General features: G+C 39.8%; 1 protein-coding gene across 5 annotated transcripts in view; it reads right to left on the bottom strand.

Annotated features, from left to right (window-relative positions):
• Positions 1–1,743: 1,743 nt before the first annotated feature.
• Positions 1,744–18,388, bottom strand: part of ptbp2 (polypyrimidine tract binding protein 2) — a 43,150-nt gene continuing 26,505 nt past the window's right edge. For 4 of the 5 annotated variants that reach the window (XM_033028890.1, XM_033028892.1, XM_033028893.1 and 1 more), the window contains 8 exons: positions 12,522–12,717; positions 11,299–11,376; positions 9,263–9,387; positions 5,633–5,666; positions 5,140–5,232; positions 4,842–5,058; positions 4,648–4,725; positions 1,744–3,038 (listed from right to left, as the gene is read on the bottom strand). In XM_033028890.1, the coding sequence (XP_032884781.1) occupies positions 2,906–3,038; positions 4,648–4,725; positions 4,842–5,058; positions 5,140–5,232; positions 5,633–5,666; positions 9,263–9,387; positions 11,299–11,376; positions 12,522–12,717 (954 nt within the window). In that variant the 3' untranslated portion in view covers positions 1,744–2,905. The remainder of the gene's footprint in view (positions 3,039–4,647; positions 4,726–4,841; positions 5,059–5,139; positions 5,233–5,632; positions 5,667–9,262; positions 9,388–11,298; positions 11,377–12,521; positions 12,718–18,388) is intronic. The other variant, XM_033028891.1, reaches the window with a different exon arrangement.

Here is an 18,388-nt window from a genome sequence, read left to right on the forward strand (position 1 = left end):
GGGAAAAATGGGCATTTTGTAAACTTGACTTATACAAATAAATGATAAGCCAGAAGCATATAAAGTGGCATCTACAAGCTGAAAACAAAGTTCAATTGTGAGTCCAAATACTTTTAGTATAAATATACATTTGGTCATGTGAAATTCTGAATTCAGTGTGCCAGCCCTTATTTGGTTGAATCAATTGGTTAGTGACACTGGGAGAACTAATTTAAGTTTAAGTTTACATCTAAGTTTTTTTCCTCGCAGAATGTACATGGACATTTTAGATTACTGTCTACTTTGACTAAATTAATGAACCCCAACTATTTTCACTGTGGGCAAATAATTATGGGTAAAAATCAGGTTTTGGCACACTATAATTGACTGATATCCCTCAAATGGATTGTATTTATCACTATCAGTACCAATTGAGTTTCAGTAAACCTGCATCTTCTTTAGACATAAAAATACCTGCCAAATATTCTCTCAAATAATATTCTGAATACTGATTTATTTAAAGGTAGACTAAAATGCTGGAGAAACTCAGCAGGTGAGGCAGCATCTATGGAGCGAAGGAATAGGTAACATTTCGGGTCTCGACCCTTCTTCAGACTGAAGAAGGGTCTCGACCCGAAAAGTCACCTATTCCATCGCTCCATAAATGCTGCCTCACCCGCTGAGTTTCTCCAGCATTTTTGTCTACCTTTGATTTTTCCAGCATCTGCAGTTCTTTCTTAAACAACTGTTTTATTTAAATTTGATTTTCGAGAGAGAATATGAAGTCACTAGCTTTCACTGTCAGATTTCTGTATCTATTAATTTATTTGTCAAAGATACAAGGAAAATGCTGCAGTGCTTTTTGGATAAAATAATGTTCACATTAATATTAATGTTGTTTCATAAATAAAAGCCTGCAGCTATTTTAAAGGACAAATTATGAATTGCAAAAATACCATACCTCAACAAAAGGTAACCATTTTCTTAGAGGAAACTTACCTGCACATATTTAGGTTTTTATTCTGGAAAAACGCTAACTCATCCCAATCAAATGACATAGTCCTTAATGCAAAAAGTACAATAATCAATTTTAAATACTATACAAAAAATGTAAAAATAGAGATGTTTTTATTTAAAATCTAGAAAACCTATATTTCATGTGGAATTTAATTCCAGTGAAAATATCTCCAGAATTTTAGTATGTAGCTAATTATCGAATAGGCGCTAATTACATTTTTTAAATTAAACAGATGCAAACCTACATTACTTTTGAACAAACATGAATTTTCCCCATTCCCGGTGAAGCCAATGACATGTTAAATCGAGAACAAGTTAGAATATTTGCAAAATTATAAATCTTCGTAATTATTTTAACTCTTTAATAATGAGGCATTAGCAGTTACAAAAATAACTGAAAGTTTGAGACCAGTTAATGTTTATCAGAACCCAGTTAATGTTTTTTCAATATAGGAAAACTTCATAAGATTTATTTTAGTAAAAAATGTATCAATTTGTCAAAAAAATTCACATTGATACTTAATTATGAGATTCCTTATCAAAACTGTTTTGCACCAGGTTTTGAATGCCATTTGGCAGGCGGAAGAAGCACGTTTGTATTCCAAGTGAACAATAGTTAAGTTACAGCAGGGAGTATCAAACATTCCCAATCTATTAAGAGTATTAACCATGAAGTCAGAAGCTTAATGAGGTGAAGACAAACAAGGGAAGTGGGGAAAAGCAGTACAGAAAGACAGAAGAAGTGGATAGAGCTACAGAAGTATTTATTAGGCATGCTACAAGCAAGCAAACAGAGTACACAGGGAAAGAAAATTGAAGTCAACACAACCATCAAACATCCCAATTTTGTTAGAAAATTAACTTTAATTGTGCCTCTTTCAAACTATAGTGATTTACATAGCTACAGATCAAGATGTAAAAACATAACTAATATAGAAAATATATATGACTTTTTTGCTACATAGTCCAGAGTCTATGTATATGAATGCTAATACATAGATCTAAAACGTTCCTGGCCAGTAAACTACTTAAATTTGACAACTGCAATTGTTGGACTTCTCTTCAAGTGATGAACTCCACTCATACAATTCCTCTATTTTGAGGATACAGAACTGTTTATAAAGCCTGTCTCCGTTCAAATACAAAATTGCTTGAAGAGATTTATTAAAACTGAATATTACAATGCAAGGTAAATTAAGACTAAAGGCACATAAACTTTGGTCCCACCTGGTTGCCCATTCTAGAAAACAGCCACAAAACTTCTTCTTGCTCCCATTGAAGCATTCCTCTTCTGCCTTTCTATAACATGCACCAATTTCATGAACTAAACTTGACGGCACATGCTCAAAAGTCCACAGCCATTTTCAGTCCTTAATTACAAACTAAAAGATGATAATATAAATGCACATAAGCAATTTGCTATGTCAACTTCAAACATCTACAAAATGTATAATCAGCATCAAGCAAAACTGTAACTTAGTGCTACCATTTACACAATACTCTATTACTGAAGTTCTTCAACCATATGCCTAAAAGAAGGCCCCAGCGTTACTTCCATAGTATATTCAATTGTATTAATAGAAGTTTTTCAACTTTTAAAGGTAAGGCACATTTCTCTTCAGACTTTCTCTACTAAAGAAAAATAGAGATTATTCAAATCTCCCCAAAGTAAAAATGAATGAGATCTCTATAAAGCTTCAACATAAAGAATGTTTTAATTTTCATCCCAATTAGCAGCTGAATAAATTTCCTCTACTCCTTCTATTGAATGTTCATCCTCCAATTTTAGTATCACAAATGTATATACGAAGGAATGACAACAGCTGGAATTGTTAAACTCTGGTCCCAACTCCTTGAAATAAGTGTATAACCACAATCAAAACCAATTAATTCAACTCTCTGGCCATTCTCAGATGGTTGATTTGGAAAAGGAAACTCTCAGATGGTGGTTTTCTCCAAGATCATAGTTGTGTAGATCAATCAGTGCCTGGATGGCTTCCTCCACAGAACACATTTGCAGCAATGCCATCTTGTGATCTCTTCTGGAACAAAAATATGGAATTAGGGAAATAGCTTAATAAAACAGGTATGACCTGCCCAAGAAATAATATTCACTTTTAATTCACGATAAATCTATTCTCATTTAAACTTCAAAAACCAGGCAAATTAAATCAGAGCCATGCATCACTGAATCGGGCCCTTCAGCAAATCAAGTTCATGCCGATAATTAAATATGCATTTATAATAATTTCATTTATACCAGCACACGGTCCAACGACTTTTGTGTCTTGGGATTTAAGTGCTCATCTCAGATGATACTTAAAAATTGAGGGTATCTATCTCCACTGTCCATGCAGGCAATGTTTCTGATTCAAACCACCCTCTACGTGAAAAAAGTCCTTCTTTGATCCCCAAAACTGCTTAATCCCATTTTTTCTAGTGTTCAAGATCTCTGCTTTGGGGAAAGTGTTCTACTATTTACCGTATCTAAGCTCCTCATACGTTTGTATATCTTTATCAGATCTTCTCGCAGCTTCCTACACTCCAAAGAAACAAACTCTCCCCCCGACTGAAATGCTCATTCTCGGCAAAAATAACCTTTTTGCTCTAGGTTTTAATCATCATTTGCCACTGGCTTTGGCATTGGATGAAATATAAATAATTCTTCTAAATACAATCTCTTACTTTTCTCTGCTCGCCTGGGAAGTCCCAGAATTTTGACATGAGACACTTAAGGGTACAGGTATAACGTCCCATGAAGGTGGCGACACTGGTACATAGTGCAGTGAAGAATGCATTTTACATGCTTGCCTTAGTTTAGCAGGGGAGATTGAGTACAGGAGTTGTGGCGTCATACTACGGCTGTACGTTTGTAGGGCTACAATTCGAGTTCTGGTCAAGCTGCTATAGGAAGGATGTCATTAAAATGGAAAGGGTGCAATACAGATTTATGAGGTCACTGGGATTGGAAGGATCGAGTTATAAAGAATATATTGGATTGGCTTTGACCTTTTCTCCGGACGTAGGCGACCAAGGGTTGACCTGACAGGTATATTAAAAATCATGGGGCATAGATAAGGTGATCTTGTCTTTTCCTCAGAGTGAGAGAGTCAGAAACAAGATGGCTCATCATACTTTTAGAGGAATTGAGACCATGTGCATGCAACTGGAATTGGATTGGCTTCATGTTTGGCCAAAAAACAATCCCGTGTTGCACTGTGCCATGTTCGCATATAGAATAGAACTTAAGTTTTATTTTAAAAGTTATGCCTCATCAATGGAATTAAATATATTTTGCCCATGTGATTTCAATTAAACGTTATCGATCTATACAAAAATAGATCTATACCAAAATAAATGGAAATGAAACTTGGCGGCCGTAACCTTTAAAACGTGCAATTTTAAAGTAAGTGAAGCTTTCTAAAGTATTGACAACAATATGTTTTAGGTTGTAATTTCAGAATTTAACTTTAGACATAATTTAAAAACTTAGGATCATAATAATTGCAGTTTCCAAACTTCACGAACTAAATGTACTTTCACTCATTTAGCAGGGAATGCATGTAAATAGAAGAAAACATATACAGACTGGAAGAAAATGTTGACCGAGGAAAGTATGTATATACCAATCCCATTGTTAAAAATACTTACTGGAAAAACTTGAAACCTCTCACTTTGCCTCCAGATTTTATAAAAAGTGTCTTGAGATCGTCTTCAATAATAGAAGGTCTGTGAAAATGCAATCAAGCAGAATTAACAACAATGTCCTGCCAAAAACAGTTCAGGCTCAATTTGTGAATTATAGAGACTATTTGCTACATTCATTACATATGTAAATTACTTACGGAATATTTGAAAGATGAAGAGTTGCAGAGGGAGGAAATATATTCTGGAAATTCTTTGAACCAGGTTTTTTGAAACGATGGAGTGGAGAATTGGTGAAATCTTTTGTCAATCCCTGGTCATCTAGGCCTTCACGAGGTAACTGCACTGTCTGGTGTTTGGACAGTGTAACACGAATAATCTTTCCATACATTTTCTGCCCATTCAAATGGCTCATGGCTAACAAATAAAAAGTCAGTTTATAGTCCATTTAAAACAAAGGGACAAAAAGACTGCAGTCAAATGCAAATGAACTCTTACCCAGCTGTGCCTGGTTAACATCAGCCATTTGCACCAGAGCACTGTCTTTTTTATTGTACAAAATCTTCACACGCTGCACATCACCATAAACACCTTTGCAGAGTGGAAAAGTGAAGAGAAATAAAAGTTATGCACATAATTTGACAAAATGTCAAACAGATTGATGAAACATTCAGATCAGACATCAATGTGAACGAATTTGACATCCAAAATGAGTACAACAAATCAAGATTTAGCAGTGATTATCTGAAGAAAAAAAATCCTGGTAAAATCCCTCAAAGCTAACGTGAAGTGATACTAAATTATAGAACATGCAAAATAATTCACAGCATGCATTACCATAAATAAAATAGCATCTATCGAAAGAATTATAGCAAAAGAAAAAGTAGCAGATTATCTATTTATTTAATAAGCTGAAATGCTAGCTACAAACGAGAATTAAGGTGAAAAATTTTAAATCAATAATAAAAGTATAGTGCTAACGATAACATACCGAAGAGGGTAAACAGACTTTGGGGCGAAACCATCTTTAGAAGGAGAGAAGAGCAAGCAGCGTAAGACAGGAAGAGAGAAGAATCGAGGAAGAGCGGAGATGAACAGATCATCCATAACGAAGGGTGGTTTCCGTAGAATGGTGAGGTGGTCATGGATCATGGTTCAAGGCAGTTAATTGGGGCAAGTTGGTCCGAGGAACATTTTGTTCAAGCACAGAAGCATGAACACAAGGAATGAAGCAGGGAAGGAGCAGATAGAGGGTTGGTATTGGGAAGGGTTGGGGAATCATGAAAGAAACACACAGGGTAAGATAAAGGGATGGGATGGGTAGGGGTGGAGCAATGCAGAAGAAAACAAGGAATTGGGGAACAAAACAAAAATAATATACAGGTCAGTACATAGGAAATGCAGGATTTGGTCAGAAAATGGCAGGCTCATGTACTTTACAAGAAAATAGTGCTGAATGTAGTCACCCAAGACAAAAATAAACATGGGTAAAGTACATTTATAATCAAAGCATTACAATATTTCATATTATATGAGAAAGTAAAAACAAATCATGCAAAAAATGAATTTAGAACTGCATAATCATGGCTAGGTATGAAATGAGGGCAAATAAATATTTAAGAGGCACTTAAACAGTACACCTGCAGACATGTAGCTCAAAAAAAATCACAAATTATTTTTCAGCATTAAAATCTGTATGTTAATTTGAATTTTAGAAATGAAAACAGACCATGGACAACTTCTCAGAATCAAGCCACATTTCATACCAGCTTTTGCTAAAGCCAAATGAAAATAGAATACAACTAAATCATTTGAGGATACAGGTGCACAACCTTTTATCCGAAAGCCTTGGGACCAGACACTTTTTGTAATTCGGAATTTTTCTGCCTTCGGAATGGAAGATTTTTAGCGTAGATTTTAACGGCTAGCTCAGTGGTAGAGTGCTCGGCTCATATCCGCAAGGTTGCGAGTTTGCGCCTCGATCCCGGCAGTTACTCGGTTGCGAGTTTGAGTCTTCAATGTAGTTTTTTCTTGCAGAATAAATGTTTGTATGAAATGCAGTGTGTTGAATGAATTCCTGAATTTGTAAATGTGACCGCAGCATTGAATCACCTCTCGCACTCATGTCACCCTAGCGGGGCTACATGCCCTTAGGCGGCCTAGCTCGGGGATTCTTGAATCCCCGAGCTAGGTCGCGAGTTTGCGCCTCGATCCTGGCAGTTACTCGGTCGCGAGTTTGAGTCTTCAATGTAGTTTTTTCTTGCAGAATAAATGTTTGTATGAAATGCAGTGTAGGAGAGGTGTACTGACTGTGTGGGCAGAACTTTGGAAGTGATTGCCCACCAGTCTCAAAAGCCGCTGTGTCTCCCTGTCCCTGGGATAGCAGGGGGCGATCAAATAGCACAATACCCCCCTCCCCCTCCAAAGGAATCCGCTCCACGACGGCCCGCTACGGCGACAAGTGGCAGTTCGCCCACAGCCCGAGCTGCGCCCCCTCATCCGCCACCCCAAGAACAATACGTACTTTGCACACCATCAGCTTCTGCCCCTACGGGGAGCGTGTTCCTTTGGAGTTGGAGCGGGGCTGGAGTTGCTGATCTGGGAACTCCGTGCTTGCAGTGGGCCTGGGGGTCGGTGTCCCGATGAGCGGGCGCAGCTCGGGCTGTGAGCGACTGCCACTTGTCGCCGTAGCGGCCCATCGGGGAGCGGCTTCTGGTGGTCCTGAAGTCTCCGGCCAGTTTGCAGTTTTCCTCTGGAGTTGGAACGGGGCTGGGCTGCTGCTGGCTGTGGGTCTCTGAGATCTCCGTGCTTGCAGTGGGCCTGGAGGTCGGTGTCCCGTTGGTCCTGACGTCTCCGGTGACTGGCACTGACCTGCTGGCATCGCCGACGTGAAGACAGTGCAAAGCCCCCGCGCCGGTGCAATGGGCGGGGAGCTGGAGAGGGGAGGAAAGGGGTCACACACATGGCCGGGAAGTAGAGGGGTGTAGGTGTGGTGAAACTGAAGGGAGCGACAATCTGCTGCTGCCTGCCCGCTGAGTTAAAAAGTTCCCACGCAAGACGGGAGAACTTTAAAAGTTCTTTACCGTGGGAACTTTTTAACTCAGCGGGCAGGCAGCTGCAGATTGTCAATTATTAACCCTCCCGCGCAATATACCCTCACCTTCTCTTTTATGAATGGGGATTTAGTTCCCCTTTCTTCGAGGACCGACCGGAGGTTCCGCTGTCACCTCTGCGGGCCACCCTTGGTGAACGTCTTCAAGGACCTTTCTTCAAGGACCGAAAAAATGTCCGCTATTCGGAGCTTTTCGTTATTTGGATCTTCGGATAAAAGGTTGTGCACCTGTATAACCAAAGAACTAGGTTTCTGCAAAGGTTTGTAAAGGAAAAATGCACTGAAAACTGGAAAGAATCTCAAATCCTTTGGAGATTACCTTTTAAGAAAAGGCATTAAAGCAAAGTTTATATGAAACACAATTGCATGACAAACATATGCAAGCACAACAAAGTTTGACAAGACATCAAATTTTACAAATTGAGAAAGGCCATCTGACTTCACAAATTGATTCCCTTGTTTATGGATCAACAATCTCCTTCCAGCTTACATCATCTCATTCCAATGCATCCTGCCATTCCTTCTTCCCCCATTTTACTTCCTTTCCCATTAAAATAAATTTATACTAACACCTCAAATATTTCATCTGGTAGTAGGTGAGATTTTCCCCCCCATTTTTACTAAAGATTAGTTCCTGCGCTATTCAGTGTCCACTCTACTGGACTTGTGCATAATTTGGAAAGATTCTAATAACTATACAATTAACTCATGAGCAGGCCCTCTCATGGAGACCCTTTTTTCAAAAAGATCTTTCCTGATGTTAAGTGTCCCCTCAGTTCCGGTGGCATCTTCGGAAATCATTTTCACATTCTTTCATGCTCTTTATTCTATTGTTAATATGGAGATGATATCAATGAATTTGATTATCATAGAAATAAACAGTAAGTGAACCTCTAAATTCCCTCTTGGGGTAAATAATTCCAAAAATTCATGACCCTTTGGGTAAAGAATTTCCTTTGCAACCCTGAAAAGTGAACCCCGTATTTTCTGACTAACTGCACTTAACCTGATTAAGCTTCTTAATCAGTCTGAAGGGTCTCGAACCGAAACGTCACCCATTCTTTCTCCCCGGAGATGCTGTCTGTCCCGCTGAGTTACTCCAGCATTTTGTGTCTACCTTAAGCTTCTTAACCATTACCCCCTTAATCAGGGAGAGCATCAACACCCCATCCGCCCTTTAAAAATTTTGTATGCAGCAATAAGATTACTGCTCATTCATCGAAACACAAATGTATAGGTGCCATCTTTTTAATTTCTCCTCATCACTGCACTCCCTCTATTCCAAGTTTATCCTTCCATTTATATCCTGGAGGCCACACTGGTACGTGATATTTCAACTGCAAAAACTGGCACCACAAACAATCTTTGCTGTTTGTTGTGATCTACATGTGTACTCAGCAAAAAGCACCAAGACAATGAATGAATTGAACAACAGATATAAGACAAATGAATTAAAACAATTTACTATGGACAAAGTGCAAAGAACAAAATCTGTGAGAAACAAGCTACCTCATCATTCAGATTGCTAACCAGAAGGACACTGTGGTTGGCAGAAACAATTCCAGACATTGCCACTCGGCCGACAGCTGCTGCAGCACCAGGCATAGCCAATGGGCTCAGCGATCCTGGAACAGCTGCAATAGAAAAACAACTATTTAAAAATAAACTAATATTAATTTTGTGTTGACCACAATTATAATAACATCTGGAAGGAACTACTCTATTTAACAACAGGTATTCTCAAAAGGCACTCTGCTTTGGCGAGAAATTATAAATTGATTCCATGGTATCCACATGTTTGATGAACCACACAATAAGCCAATGTAAAATTATCAAGGATCGCTAATAAATGTGGTATCTTGTAGATGCTAGATAACAATAGGGTTGGTTTTACCTCTCAAGTGTTTAATAGGTGAACGATCTCATAAGGTTCCTTGGTAAATAAAGGTGCTCAGATGGGATTGGAGATACTAATGGAATGTTATCTCTCTAATAAGAAAGTATTTTAGTCAAGAAAAGGAAATTAAACCTCAATCCTAATCCACCCAAGTCGGTAATACAAATCTATACCAGCAATCTCGCCACAAAATTCTATGTCTCAACTTTAATTCTTCTAAATACCAGATTATTGGCTAATGTTCCTCTATCCTTTAACTAGAGAGCCTCCACCCTACGATTGAACCTACACTGCAGACAGCAAGTCAAATGCACCCTTCCTTGGTGAGACACCAAATTGTTCAGCTCAGTTTATGGGACAGTGAAAAGGTTTTGTTGCGCACGAACCAGTTCGCGGAAAGACAATATATGATTACAATCGAGCCATTCAGCGTAGCCACATAAAAGAATAACGTTTAGTGCAAAGTAAAACCAGATCAAAAAGAGTCCAGGGGTTACCAATGAGGTAGATAGTAGTTGATGACTGCACTCTAGTTGCAGTAGGATGATGCAGTTGCCTGATAACAGCTGGGAAGAAACTGTCTCTGAATCTGGAGGTGTGTGTTTTCTGTACCTTTTCCCCAAGGGAGAGGGGAGAACAGGGAGTGGCCAGTATGCGACTCATCCTTGATTATGCTGCTGGCCTTGCCAAGGCAGTGTGAAGTTTAAATGGAAGCAATGGAAGGGAGGTTGGTTTGCATAATGGTCTGGGCAACATCCACAATTTGCTGTGATTTTTTGAGGTCATGGATGGAGTTGTTCCCAAACCAAGCTGCGATGCACCCCAATAAAATGCATTCTATGGCGCACCTATAGAATTAGTGAAGGTGGTTGGGTATATGCCGAACTTCCTAAGCCTACTGAGCAAGTACAGGCGTTGATGTGCTTGCTAGGTCGTTGCTTCAATATGGGTGGTCCAGGAGACGTTGTTGGTAATTATTTACTCCCAGGAATTTGAGGTTTTTAACCATCTCTACTTCAGCATCGTCAATGTAAACTGAGTATGTGTACAGCTTCGCTTCCTGAAATCGATTAATATCGCCTATCTTGCTGACATGGAGAGAAAAGTTGTTGACTCGTCACCAGGACACGAGGTTCTCAATCGCCAATTGCATCTAAATGTAGTCTCACCAAAGCCCGAGGCAATCTCAGCAAATCTTCCTTGCTTTTTAGTACTCCAAACCTCCTCCAATGCAAGGCAAACAATGGTTATTTGATGTACCCAAATGTTTATTTTCTGCATCATGGAAACAGCTAAATCCTTCTGTCCAACATTTTAAACTTGCAACATTCTACCCATTAAAACTGCACAAACCCATTTTCCAACATAATGCGCGGCTGCCACTTTCTTGCTTACTCAACTTTTGTCTACATCCCTTTGCTGACTCTTTACTACTTATTTTCAACTAGCTTTGTATCATCAGCAGCTTAATGCTGATGACACAAATGCAAAGTCAACATCTTACATGCAAGTCATATATTAACTGTAACTAGCAGGGGTCCTGTCCATCATTACATGAGTTGCAACTATCTATTGCATTTGTGGGGGGGAAATGCTTTTTTCAAAGATATGGATAAATATATTTAAACAATACTAATGCAATTCTAACCTGCAGACTGTGTAAAGCTGAGTGAAGATGGAAACCCAGACCCACCACTGTATGGCCCAGACATCATTCCTGGAGTACCTAACAATTGAAAGGCAACATAAACTTAAAACAATTGGCTAATGTGCTTTACTTATATATAATGATTAAGTACGAGAAGCATGACATCATGAGTGCTTTGTCTTCCTTCATATTTAAGTGGGCGTAAACACAAACATGTATAAAGTAACCTGATTTTCATGTGCCTACATTTACCACTAAGTAGAACTTCCCAGTAGGGGTTATAATAACCCATCTTAGAAGGATTAATTTAACAATCTTAGCAAAATTGCACTTACTAATAACTTCATGGCTTCTTTTCACTTCAGCACCTCAATACTACAGTAGCCCCAAAATCTACAATTCCCTTAACATCTAAAAACATCTCGATCCCTTTCTTGAAATTACTCCGCAACCGAGGATTAAAAAATTCATTCAGGTAGAGAATTCCAAACATTCAATACATTCCAGGTGAAGACGTTCCTCAGGGAGCAAAAACAAACTGCTGGAGGAACTCAGCGGATTGAGGCCCTGCATCAGGACTGAGAGTGTACAGGGGTGATGACCTTACTCAGCACCTCAAATGTACCACCACACAGTTCTCGATGTCAGGATGTATGTATGATTTGGACAGGAACATGCAAGTTGTAGTGTTCCCATCCGGCTTAGCCCTTGGCCATCGAGGAAGTAGCGGTCACAGCTTTGAGAGGAAATGCTGAAATAATAACTAGGTGTACTAGAATGATTTGTGTTGGAAGAAAATGAGGAAGCTAAAATATATCTTATATGATGAAATAGGAAGTTGCAATCCTAAATCAACTCATATGCAGCAGAAGCATCACAACTATATACTGTGTGAGAAATTAGGCTTTATTATCCAAATCTCTTAAGTTAAGACAGTGTAAAGTATTTTCAGTTTTATTGTTTGTTGAATTTGTATTTGGATAAAGTATACATGGCAAATTACACAATATCCCTAAATAAGAGAAATATGGTATGACAACATCCCATCCATATTAAAAAAAAAAAACTAGATTTATAGCTCCAAGCTGTCACAAAATAACCTAACATTCATTCTTTGAGTTAAAAATGTGCATATGTAAAGGTAAAAAGTTACCCAAATACTTTTTTGTCTGGATAAATAACTTAGTCTGGAAAATAAATTCTGGAAAACACAATTATCTTACCAAGAAGGGAGCTCTCCTTAGCAAATGCTGCAGCGATAGCAGGATCCATTGCTGGCTGACCATCTCCTGAAGGAAGCTCTGGACGGGTATAGTCACGGCTTTTATCATTGTTGTATTTAACATTCAAATTGACCAACTTAGAAAAATCAATCCTTAGAGTACAGCAAGCATTATAAATGTTCTGGCCATCCAGAGCCTGGAAAAATTAATTACGATGGGCAAATTAGAGAATGAAGGGTCAGAAACATGCAAATATTTTTCACACAAATATTTAAGACAGAAAGAATACAATTATTAGTCAACTATTTTCTAATAGTTGATGTAGAGTGTAGATTTTAAGAAACAAACCAACAATTTTGCAATTAAATGGAGAGGAAAATGATTTATTTTTTCCATTTCAATTTAATGACATTAAAATTTATTCAGGTTTCACAATTAATTACTTTCAGTGACATGAGGTGAAGATATTCAAGAACGTAATAATCTGTATGATCACTCCTCCCACCTTGCCTTTTCAGTCTCTGCAGCATCAAAATGAGACTTTCCACTCACAGACATTTGAGATCCCGTTCTTCAATAAACATCATTCCCCTTACTGTTATGAAATGAACCCTCACATGACTCCTCGATGTCCTGCAGTTCTTCTCTCACTCTCCCTCCCCCTAGATGGAATAAGGATAGAGCTCTCCTGATTCTTACCTTTGACCCCCACCAGCCATATCCAACACATCACTCTGAGTTACTCCAGCATTTTGTGTCTACATTATTCTGATGCTCCTGCCCCTTCAACACGATCCCAGCATAATCACATCACACCGCCATCTTTCGGTAGAGACCAATCCTTCCACAAATCTTCGGCTCACTCATCCTTTCCCACACAACCCACCGCAGAAGATGTAATACTGTCCATGCACCTCCTCTCTCACTTCCATCCAGTGACTCCAGCAGCCCTTCTAGTTGAGACAAAGGTTCACATGCCCCTCTTTCAACTTGTCTACTGTGGTTGATGCTCCCAGTAATCTCCTTTGCATTGCTGGGACTGAGTGTAGACCAGGCAACTGTTTCACCGAACAGTTGCACTCTGTCTGCCAAGGCCTACTGGAGCTCTCAGTTTCTAACCATTGTATCTCCTTTGCCATTCTTATCTTTCTATCCTTGGCCTCCTACATTCCCAGTGTGAAACGATATGCAAACTGGAGAAACAACACTTCAATTTCCTTGGGGAGCTCACAACCCACTGGTATGATGATTGAATTTGCCGATTACAAGTAACATTCCCTCCCTTTCTTCCAGCACCATTTTTTTTACTTATCATTGTTCATACCTGCTTCCTAATTCAATAAATCTTGTAGGATGCCACTCTGGTCTTTCTGAACAATGATTTTTAAATCCCATGATTTAAAAATAAATTTCCACATGTATATTTTTTCCACTAAATTGACATCATATTTTTCTTAAATGTTTTCATAATCTACCATGACCTCATTCTTTCATTTCACCCATCTCCGTGAAGCCTCTCTGTATTCTCTTTGCATCTCAGTGTGCCACCCAGTGTTGTATCAGCAGCAAACTGGCATTCCTATCTTCTCTAGCCAGGTCCCCACAATTTTAACCTTTTTTGTTAACTTTACCCATTAAATGAAATCAACTGCAGCTAATCCGATCTTCCCTCAGTTACAATTTTCCACTTCAGGAAACATTCTTCTTAATCTCCTCTTCACCCTCTCCAGTTCTTTGCTGTGGTGCATAGGACTGCACATTGTACTTAAACTGTGGTCTGTTAGAGTTGTATACACATCTACAATAACTCAATTTTGGTCCTTCAACTAATAAAAAGAAAGCATCATGCATGTTTTTTTAAACAATAAAGCACTTATTGATCTGACATGCTATCTTTTAAAGAACTGTGAACATACACTCCAAGCTCCGTTTGCTTTACTGCACCATACAAAAATAGCATTTACTGGATTCCTTTGTCTTGTTGCACCTCCCCAAATCTCATTTCTCGGGATTAAATTCTACATGCCATTTATTTGCCCATTTGAGTAGGCCGTCTGCATCTTCCAGCAATCTAAACATTTTCTCTGGTCAATAGTACTACCATTTTTGATCTATCTACATCATACTTTATATGATGTTTTTATATAGCCTAAGGTAGCAAGTCAAATACACAAATTAATGATTTAGTACTTTTTTTAAAAGGCTTGAATGCAGATTTATTACTGCTGATTCCCATGCTATGCAATGAGAAATGTTCCACAATTTTTGGTGAAATTCCAAGATTTCTTTAATTCAGAATGATTAGTTAACAATAATCTGTATTAGGACAACTGTCCGTCCAAGTTGCAGTCTGTGCAACAGAGATCGCTGTTCATGTGAATTACTAATAATTTCAAATATTCCCTCTACATCATTTTAGTTTTTCAAAACCAGAGAGGGAAACCAAAAGTTCTTGAGATAATACTTTGCACTAATGCATTTGGAAAATCAGGCAAGTGACGTCTTGTGGCTTTGATGTACCGTATTTCCCGGCGTCGAAGACGCTATTTGTTACCCTAAAATAAGGCTCGAAAAATTACCTGGGTCTTGGAGGCCGAAGGTTAGGTTGTTCATAGGCTTATAGCTGCAGCAAGTAAGAATTTCATTGTTCCATTGCCAGTATAGTATGACAATTAAAAAACTCTTGACTCGTGCAATAAAGGAAATTGATGGTGGGGAGAAGGTGGAATAGACAGTGAGGTAGTTGTAAATGAAATCTTTCTTTCAAAATTATTTCTATTCGGTGGTGGACGGAGGGGAGGAACGGTGCAGGTGAGTGCGCTGTGGGGTTGGAGGCGCTCTGGGGGTTCCATGGTCAGCTGCGGGAGCCAGCGTGGGCGGAAATCCTGGGGGGTGGGCGGGAGCCAGCGTGGGCGGAAATCCTCGGGGGGGGCTGTCCTCCCCATGTTTTGAGAGGGGGGGGACAAACCCCCCCCCCCCCCCCCCCATGTTTCGTGAAACACATTGCAGCAACGCCCCCGGAATGGCTATAACTCCCAGGTCGCGAAAACTAAATGGTAAAAAATACGCCTGCAGACTGGATGATTTGGGGTTAAGGACCCCCTATCCTAGAGGTTAGGCCTCATTGTCCCCCCCCCCCCCCCCCCCCCCATGTTTTAAAAGTGATTTGGTGACCTGGGTCACGGAGGCCGTGGGAGGCAAGGAAACAGCACGTCGAAAGTCGAGATGTTGGTGGAGTGGGCTGCTGCAGGCCCCGCAGCAGCCTGGGACTCTATAGGATCGGGAGCTGCTCCGAGGCTGAGCGCACAGATCAGATGTGGTCTGCAGCAGTGTAAACAATACGCAATGCAAATGGCCGTCACCATGTCAAATGTCTGTTTTTTCTCTCAAAAGTTAGCAACTTAAAATGGGGGTGCGTCTTCGTCGCTGGGAAATACAGTATACTCTTATAAATCTGCACCCTTGTTCCCATTATCAGAATAAGAAGCAAATTTTCCACAAAGAGGAAGGGTTAGTTAGCAGTTTTGTTGTGCGTGGCCCCTTGGGCAAGAGTGACCATAATATGGTTGAGTTCCTCATTTGGATGGAGTTGTTAATTCAGAAACAAGGGGCTTGAACTTAAAGAAAGGTAACTTTGAGGGTATGAGATGTGAATTGGCCAAGATTGACTGGATATTGATTCTTAAAGGGTTGACGGTGGATATGCAATGGAAGGCATTTAAAGACTGCATGGATGAACTACAACAATTGTTCATCCCAATTTGGCAAAAGAATAAATCAGGGAAGGTAGTGCATCCGTGGATGACAAGGGAAATCAGGGATAGTATCAAAACAAAAGATGAAGCATACAAATTAGCCAGAAAAAGCAGCCTACCAGAGGACTGGGAGAAATTCAGAATCCAGCAGAGGAGGACAAAGGGCTTAATTAGGAAATGGAAAATAGACTATGAAAGAAAACTGGCAGGGAACATAAAAACTGACTGTAAAAGTTTTTATAGATATGTGAAGAGAAAGAGATTAGTTAAAACAAATGTAGGTCCCTTGCAGTCAGAAACAGGTGAATTGATCATGGGGAACAAGGACATGGCAGACCAATTGAATAACTACTTTGGTTCCGTCTTCACTAAAGAAGACATAAATAATCTGCCGGAAATAGCAGGGGACCGCGGGTCAAATGAGATGGAGGAACTGAGTGAAATCCAGGTTAGCCGGGAAAGTGGTGTTAGGTAAATTGAATGGATTAAAGGCCGATAAATCCCCAGGGCCGGATAGGCTGCATCCCAGAGTACTTAAGGAATTAGCCCCAGAAATAGTGGATGCATTAGTGATAATTTTTCAAAACTCTTTAGATTCTGGAGTAGTTCCTGAGGATTGGAGGGTAGCTAATGTAACCCCACTTTTTAAAAAGGGAGGGAGAGAGAAAACGGGGAATTACAGACTAGTTAGTCTAACATTGGTAGTGGGGAAACTGCTAGAGTCAGTTATTAAAGATGGGATAGCAGCACATTTGGAAAGTGGTGAAATCATTGGACAAAGTCAACATGGATTTACGAAAGGTAAATCATGTCTGACGAATCTTTTTTCGAGGATGTAACTAGTAGAGTGGATAAGGGAGAACCAGTGGATGTGTTATATCTGGACTTTCAGAAGGCTTTCGACAAGGTCCCACATAAGAGATTAGTATACAAACTTAAAGCACACGGTATTGGGGGTTCAGTATTGATGTGGATTGAGAACTGGCTAGCAAACAGGAAGCAAAGAGTAGGAGTAAACTGGTCCTTTTCAGAATGGCAGGGAGTGACTAGTGGGGTACCGCAAGGCTCAGTGCTGGGACCCCAGCTATTTACAATATATATTAATGATTTGGACGAGGGAATTGAATGCAACATCTCCAAGTTTGCGGATGACATGAAGCTGGGGGGCAGTGTTAGCTGTGAGGAGGCTGCAAGGTGACTTGGATAGGCTGGGTCAGTGGGCAAATGCATGGCAGATGCAGTATAATGTGGATAAATGTGAGGTTATCCACTTTGGTGGCAAAAACAGGAAAGTAGACTATTATCTGAATGGTGGCCGATTAGGAAAAGGGGAGATGCAACGAGACCTGTGTGTCATGGTACACCAGTCATTGAAAGTAGGCATGCAGGTGCAGCAGGCAGTGAAAAAAGCGAATGGTATGTTAGCATTCATAGCAAAAGGATTTGAGTATAGGAGCAGGGAGGTTCTACTGCAGTTGTACAGGGTATTGGTGAGACCACACCTGGAGTATTGTGTACAGTTTTGGTCTCCAAATCTGAGGAAAGGCATTCTTGCCATAGAGGGAGTACAGAGTACAGAGAAGGTTCACCAGACTGATTCCTGGGATGTCAAAGACTATTAGTAATAGCTGCTGTGTTGTCCTAAATCTTCAAAAATGGTCCGAGTTAACAATTGTTGTAATGTTGTCTATATGGACTTTAGTAAGGCCTTTGACAAGGTTCCTCATGTAAGGTTGGTTAAGAAGGTTAAACTGTTGGGTATAAATGCAGGAATAGCAAGATGGATTCAGCAGTGGCTGAATGGGAGAAGCCAGAGGGTAATGGTGGATGGCTGTTTGTCGGGTTGGAGGCAGGTGACTAGTGGGGTGCCTCAGGGATCTGTGTTGGGTCCTTTGTTGTTTGTCATGTACATCAATGATCTGGATGAAGGGGTGGTAAATTGGATTAGTAAGTATGCAGATGATACCAAGATAGGGGGTGTTGTGGATAATGAAGAGGATTTCCAAAGTCTAGAGTGATTTAGGCCATTTGGAAAAATGGGCTGAAAGATGGCAGATGGAGTTTAATGCTGATAAATGTGAGGTGTTACACCTTGGCAGGACAAATCAAAAT

Source organism: Amblyraja radiata, chromosome 10, assembly GCF_010909765.2.
Source record: "Amblyraja radiata isolate CabotCenter1 chromosome 10, sAmbRad1.1.pri, whole genome shotgun sequence".
In the NCBI taxonomy this organism is placed as follows: Eukaryota; Metazoa; Chordata; class Chondrichthyes; order Rajiformes; family Rajidae; genus Amblyraja; species Amblyraja radiata.